Source organism: Sinocyclocheilus anshuiensis, unplaced genomic scaffold (assembly GCF_001515605.1).
Source record: "Sinocyclocheilus anshuiensis isolate Anshui unplaced genomic scaffold, SAMN03320099.WGS_v1.1 scaffold959, whole genome shotgun sequence".
In the NCBI taxonomy this organism is placed as follows: Eukaryota; Metazoa; Chordata; class Actinopteri; order Cypriniformes; family Cyprinidae; genus Sinocyclocheilus; species Sinocyclocheilus anshuiensis.
The window spans coordinates 1,176,992-1,184,724 of record NW_015542406.1 but is presented as its reverse complement, the minus strand read 5'-3'; the positions used below and the strand labels follow the sequence as shown (position 1 = coordinate 1,184,724).

At 37.6% G+C, this 7,733-nt stretch overlaps 1 protein-coding gene across 6 annotated transcripts in view; it reads left to right on the top strand.

Annotated features, from left to right (window-relative positions):
• Positions 1-7,733, top strand: part of LOC107693042 (myocyte-specific enhancer factor 2A-like) — a 95,642-nt gene that overhangs the window by 42,555 nt on the left and 45,354 nt on the right. For all 6 annotated transcript variants that reach the window (XM_016492288.1, XM_016492283.1, XM_016492286.1 and 3 more), the window contains exon 4: positions 4,238-4,441. In XM_016492288.1, the coding sequence (XP_016347774.1) occupies positions 4,238-4,441 (204 nt within the window). The remainder of the gene's footprint in view (positions 1-4,237; positions 4,442-7,733) is intronic.

The following is a 7,733-nucleotide window of genomic DNA, read 5'->3' as shown; positions in this document are numbered from 1 at the left end:
TATATATATTATATTATAATAATAAAAATATATGTAATTCAACAAAATAAGAAATATTACTAGTGTAACCTTTTATTGTAAAATAGTTAAGAAAAAAGAATATCATAATAATAAAAAAAACACAGTATACAGTATGTTTCAAATGTTAAACCACGCAGAAAAAGCTTCTCTTTTGTTGACCACAGCTGGTTTAGAAGCGCTTCTCATTACAAGTATGGGAAGATGTTGGGACATGTTGCGTTCCCAAATGCACATTATAAACAACCCAAACTCAGAGCAGATGCATAGATGAGTTTGTGTGGAGCAGCATTTGCTGTGAACCGAGCAGCTCTGAGACACTGAAAACATGAGCTGCTTACATGTAAAATAACACAGTCCTGCTCTTCACTCTGAAAAATGCAGTGCATACTGTATATTTATTTACTTAAACCACAGCCTTTGTGATTTGATAATCACACTAAGCCATATCGAGATTTCGGTTTAATTTCAGTTAATTGTGCAGCCTTAACTCATATATATTACAGTAATGTAGAACTGGAACACAAAAAGTCTGAAATCAGTCACACCGTAGCCCAACTGCTGCGTGAGTGTGTTTCTCTATAAGCTAGTGGGAAAAAAGCCCCAGTGACCTCAGATCTCTCTATGGCTTTTCACTGGCTCAGCAGTGACCCAATAGACTAGGGGTGTTGTTTGGGGACTCACCCAAAAGCCCTGGTTGAAGCTAGAGTGCTTATTTGTGGCATTCTGATACTGTGGCTGGTACACTGTACTTATCGTACAGATGACAACTGTGTTTGTCATCACTGCAGTCACAGACGTGTATTGTGCTGCCCAAGGCTGAGAAGAGTATAATTGCTCTTTTTATGATAAGTTATGAAGTTAAAAGCTCTTGTTTGAGTGTGAATGGTTTTATGTGTGTCTATACATCTGTGACAATGTCCGGCACTGCAGCTGGAATAAATCATTACTCTGGGTCAGCAAGCGTCTACTCTGAGTGCCCTGAACAGAAATGGAGTGGAACAATGTCACCACACACACCGTACAGCAGGGCCCGTCCTATACTAAAGGTGACATTTTCTTCTGCTGCCTCAGAGGTCAATTTCAACCTGAACTATGCCACCTATTTGGACTATGGTTCCCATCTCTTTTTCCACTATTAAGTTGCACAATTAAATCTGCCATTTATGGTAGGAAGGAGCATTTAATGATGATATACTTGGAAAAGGCTTGTCCAGAGAGATTTTGGAGGCTGCTTTGCCTTGTGTTTGCTCTGCAATAGAGGCAAGAGGAATCTAATGACAGCTGGGAGGGAGCTACTCTCTGTGGCTCTGGGAATTCACACTGCTGTCTGCCTGAGCTTAACTTACTATTCTCCCTGGACTGCTCAGGTATACAGTCCTGCTCCACCAGCACACTCTATTCACTTCCCGTTTATTGATAATGAAAGCTGCTGTGTGTCATTGCCTCATGTCATTGGAGGTTGAATGGATTTAGATGAATGTGTATCAACATAACATATGTCCTGTGCGATTTGATTTGGTTCAACAGTTACTTGGTAGCTGTCATGGAATTTTAAGCAGCAACAGCAGTCTTGTGAAGTGTGGCATGCTTGTATAATGTACAGTATGCGTTTTTATACACATGCATGCATACATATTGCTTATATATGTATGTTTCAAATAAATGCTGTTCTTTAAACTTTCTATTTATCAGAGTATCCAGAGTTTCAGAGAGTGTCCACAGAAATATTATACAGCATTTATTTATTGAGCATTTATGTATTATACAACTGTTTTCAACATTGATGATAAGAAATGCTCCTCTAGCACAAAGTCAGCATATTTAAATGATTTCTGAAGAATCATGTGATATTGAAGACTGGAGTAATGAATGCTGAAAATTCAGCTTTGTCATTACAGAGATAAATTACAGTTTAAAATATAGTAAAATAGAAAACAGTTATTGTATATTTCAATAATATTTCACAGTATTATTGCATTTTGCACATTACTGATTTTATATTTAATCAAGTAAATGAAGCATAGAATACTTAAAAAAAAAAAAAAAAAAAATTCTTCTTTTGAACAGTTATATATGTGTAGGCCTATATACTGTATGTTTTATCCTGTGTTCTAATTCTAATTCTTGTTATGTTTGATTACCTCATAATGACATGATATATGTCTTTTTATGCATTAATTGCTTAAATCAAGTTTCCAAATGTTTTGTTCTTCTGAAAACACAATTAAGCATTGTAATCACCTGTAATGCAGAACATGTAACATTCCACCTATACAGTTGGACAGAAAACAGTATGGATTCAGAGATAGTGTGTTGCTCATTGGATTATATTGCATTGTACCATTTGAAATGAGGGTTTCTGCAAGCTGTGACCAATTAAAGTTGAACAAAGCCAGCTCATCTGCTCAGCTCTGCTTTGTAGGTCAGTGAAATTGGCGGAAGTAATCATACAGCTCTCTCTCTCTCCCCCTCTCCGTCACATGCTCACACTCTCCAACTTCTTTTCGCCCTAGGCACAGCTTTCCATGGCATCTCTGTAAGTTTTGCCATGTGCACGACACATCCTGCTCATCTTGAGTGTTCATATGCTCGTCCATGATGTTGTTCTGACGCTTCCATATTATGAAAGTAAATCTGCTGCTATCTCCACTGTACAACACTTGTTAAACATGAGAGCTGAACAAATGCATAATTCATTTTCAGGCTTTTGAAGGATCCTGAATGAGCTTCTCATGGATAATAGGACACATGCATGGCTTGGCTCACTGTAGAGCTGGATCAAAAGAAAGGTGTATAGCTTGGTGCTTAATGGCTGGTCATCTCTAGAAAAGTCAGATAGTTATGGGCGTGTATGTGCGACCTGCAGAAGTGTATATGCCGGCTCGTGTTACAGCGATGGCCCTGCAGGAAGAGGCTGTCAGAGGATGCAGGCAGGAGTGATGGAGCCCGCTGTCTCCCTAATGGGCTGATTGCACAGGCTGTGGAACCTCTGTTGCTTTCCTCACGCTGACCTTCTGTCTGACCTGCCATGGCATCAGTGTGGCAGCTCTGCTGTCTGCTTGACTCATTATCTCACAGTAACATGGCCCAGGACAGATGGAGACCACTAAAACAATTAGACTTTTTCAGATCCCGATAGACCGTCCAAAACCATTGTCAGGGTCTCCACCACAATTATTTTGATCTGTGATTTAAAGTTATAGTTTGAGTATTTGTTAGCTTTCTATTAAAGGGATGTCCTGAGTTCCTATCAAACAATGACTTTTATTCGTCCCTTTTTTAACACTATTACTGTTATTATATTATATAAATAAGCTGTGACTTCTTTAACCAGGTAGTGCTACGCCTCTCCCCAAATATATTCCTCTTTAATTTAATATTAATATTTAACTTTAATTAGTTTGCTCAAGCATGTTGCCAAAAAACATGTATACCTTCAACATGCTTAGTCTAGGCCAAAAATATAAGAAGATATGTTTTCAGTGAACTTGATTCAGGAAAATATACAGTTACTTTTTTTTTCATATGATTTAGTCATGTTAGTTTTGCATCAAATACAATATGATTTTTGGTGACCGGGATTTAGCAGCAACAGCACATTTTTCCACTTGTGTGAGCAAATCACAGACAGCTTTTCTTGCGCATGAAATCACCCACATTCCAACAGACCAATGAGAATGCGCAACAGTAATGACGATTCATGACAATAGAGAGTAGGTGCCAAAGCTATTATGTATCCGCTCAACCAAATTCCATTCTGGCACAAATTTACAGAAAATTACTGTCATTTGGCAAATAAATAATTTATAGACAATTACATACATATTACCAACATTTTTTTATGTAAGCTTTGTTACATTTCAAATTACAAGGAAATGTATAGTAATACATGTATACAATGTATAGTATAGTAGTTTTTGGACTGCAAGTCCCTGATTTGTATATGTTTTTTTTTTTACTTAAAATTATTTTCTATGGTTTGCCACAAATGTTGTCAGTAGAGCATAACTTGTTGTGAACATGGAACATTAATGAGATTTCCTTTTTTATTGTTATTAATTGTTGGGCTAATGAACTACAACAGTATGGTATTTTCCTCTGTATTCTCTAGAGATAATCTTGATTGACTTTCTATGTACTAATAAGAAGGCAAATATTGTGGTGCATCTGTGTTAACATTTTACTGAGCATTCTTATTTTCTCTGTTTTTTCACAGGTTACCTTCACAAAACGGAAGTTTGGTTTGATGAAGAAAGCTTACGAGCTCAGCGTGTTGTGTGACTGTGAGATTGCCCTGATCATATTCAACAGCTCGAACAAACTCTTTCAGTATGCCAGCACTGACATGGACAAAGTCCTACTTAAGTACACAGAATACAACGAACCCCACGAGAGCAGAACCAACTCTGACATTGTAGAGGTGAGTGTGGCCTACTTCTGAGTCCTGTAACAAACAATCTTTAATGATTGAATGATTTTTCCATTTACTGTAATGTAATTTCAGATGTACTATGGCTACAAAAAGTAATTGGACAATTTTGGACATTGACATCACATTTTAAAATGTTTGACTTATTGAATTAGGTAACACAACATCAAACCAAGTGACGCCTTCAAATATATTTGGCTAGAGCTTTTCTCAGAAATATTTTTACATCTTGTAACAATTTTTACTTTACTTTTGCTTTTAAGTGGCCCAATATGATTTTATTTTATTATATTTTTTTTAATGTATGACATAAGTTAATCTCATGGTGTGATATTTTATTATATAATGTACAAAGTCCAAATACTTTTTGGGGTCAATCTATTTGTTTCACAATTTGACTACCTCTTTGTATCAAAATATGAGACAGTAATTCCCTCAGAATATTTAGCCTTTTATCAATATCTAGTTCAGCAGTCAGTTGTAGCTTGAAGTTCAGAAATTATCTATGCACAAATGTACAGCATGTGTGTCCCATAGTGCCACAGGGGACAAACTGATGTCTGGACAGCATATAACAGTTTCCTTCTCATCCGTGCTTAGATAGGGTTCAGGACGTCTGCAGCCGCTAAGTCCAGACGTACTTAAGCACCGCAACTGACAAAGGGGTATAGATCATGTAACTGGGCACATGGCACAGAACATCCTTTTTTTGTCCACCATTAATGTTTGCCTCAATTAATGAGTGTGTAAAAATTTCAGTTTATACAATTCGTAAAATTGTTTGCTCATCATAAAGCCATCCCAGCTGGCCATGAGTGCTATGCAAACCAAAACCATACTACTGTAGTGTTCAGTGCACAGGAAGCAGGATTTGCCAGGCACGCACTGTCCTCATTCGTCAAAGCAGCATTCCAGTTTTATAGGTCAAGACAATCAGTGAGCAAAGAACAAGAATGCATTCAAAACCTCTCTCTGATGTCATTTTAGATATTTTTTTTTATTCATTCAGTGCTCAATCCCTTACTAAATAGAAATTAAAAATGTCAGTGTGGCATCCGTAATATGGACAGAAGATTTTTTTTGAATGGTTTTATCAAATATACATACAAATTGGCTTATGATGCATAAATATTTTTTATGCTTTCAAATATTCTCATTGTCTGCATGGTACTTATTATATATTATTAATTCTCATGCACTAGATATTTTCTAATGTAAAGTAAAATTGCAATGCAATTAAAAAAAATCCTATGTGTAATTATGCAGTTTTAGACATTTTTTAAGTCATGTCATCATTTACTCACCCTCATGTCATTCCATACATTATACCTGTATGAACACAAAAGAAGACATTTTGAAAAATGTCTTTCTTTTTATGTCCATATAATGTTGGACCTCACTGACTTACATTTTACGGTGTTCTGCAGATGAAAGCATTTCATACAAGAATGACATGAGGCTGAGTAACAGAATTTATGACATATTTTTGGGTGAAGTACCCCTTTAAAGTATTTTACTTAACAAAAAGTCTGAAACTGCATAAAAGAAGTCAGCTGGGCTGAGTTATCTTTTATTCATGCTGATGACACTGCTGGTGAATTACCTGCATGGCAGAGCTGCAGAAGAATGCACAGAGCCATCCACGGGGCTTGAGCTCTCCATCAGCGGCCCATCTGCTCTCTTCCCTGCACAGAGAGGGCCCTCACCTGCATTAAAAATGAATGGACACACTCTCCCCTTATGTAACAGCCACCCCATGTCAGCTTTACCTCTTTACAACAGCTTTTAAAGAGGATGCTGTGCCCCCTCTCAAAGCTTTATGTCTTTCCCTCTGTGATTTTAAAGAATGGGAAATCGCTATGTTCTATGTTGCAAAACATCCTCGTGCAGCACTAAAGAGCCTCTTTGCTGTTGTGGATTGCCTTTCGATGTCTTTTTAAAGTGAAAAAGGGTTAGTTAAATCCTGTAAGTGTCTAGTAGGACACCCACAAACACATGCAGAGATATGTACATCCACACAATCAGGCGTCAGCAGATTTCTTTCTGACGCTTAGTGATGTGGAACGCAAGCTGGTTGCAAGCTGCCGCTTTTCCCACGTCGGCCCTCCGGCCGCTGTGGAGGAGCCTGACCCATTGCATGAAGGACCCCAACAAAGCAGCCTTGTCCCTGCTCAGTGGGCCAGCATCTACTCATAGCTGTAGAGATCACCCACAGCCAGCTCTCTTTCTGTGGCCATGATTCAGCCGTAAAGAAGCAGAGCAGAAATAAGCTATTGAAGCCTCCACTCTCTTTTCCTGCCCGGCTAGTGCTGGAGAAACCAGGAGCAGCGATATCAGCCCTGGACTTCCATCAGAAGTGCTGCTGACTTTGATTCTGGTTGAAGGCTGAATGACTCCATCGAGACATATGTAAAGATCTGTGCAGGAGTTATACAGTATACCGATATAGCCAAAGGATATCAGTACCCAGCAATATTGATTTTATCTGTAAAAACACAGGCCTGTGGTCTCATATTGTACAGTGTGACATTGTGAAAGAGGATACCATATAGTGATATTATTAATCAAACAGCATGTACATGGAGGAAGTAACCCAAAGCCCTTTTAAGAAAAGTCAGACCACTCTGTGGCCATCTATATTGCTGCTTTTTGCAATATAGGTGCTCAATTTCAGCTCCTGTTTAGTTCAATTGGGGTAAATTAGTCAAAACTTTTCATTTTTAAAACAGATTTGACTAAATGGATTTGTTAAGGTTGCTGCTTTATTTGCAATCAGGCTACACTGAAAGCTGAAAACGTTGTTTCTCTAGTGATCGGATATAATTTGTGTTTTTTATTATTATTATAATTTATTAGTATTGACTGATGTTAGACATTTATTCCAGTTATTTGTGCTTAAAATTAAAACGTATGATGTCTTAAAGGGATAGTTCACCAAAAAATGAAAATTCTGTCATTAATTACTCACCCTCATGTCGTTCCAAAACCGTAAGACCTCCATTCATCTTCGGAACACAAATTAAGATATTTTTGATGCATTCTGAGAGCTCTCTGACCCTCCCATAGACAGCAATGTAATTAACACGATCAACGTCCAGAAACATAGCAAGGAGATCGGTAAAATAATTCATGTGACATCAGGGGTTCAACAGTAATTTTACGAAGCTACGAGAATATTTTTTGTACGCAAAGAAAACAAAAATAACGACTTTATTCAACAATTCGTCTCTTCCGCGTCACCCTAGCACCATTTTGGAGAGTATCCACTGAACGCAAACAGCGT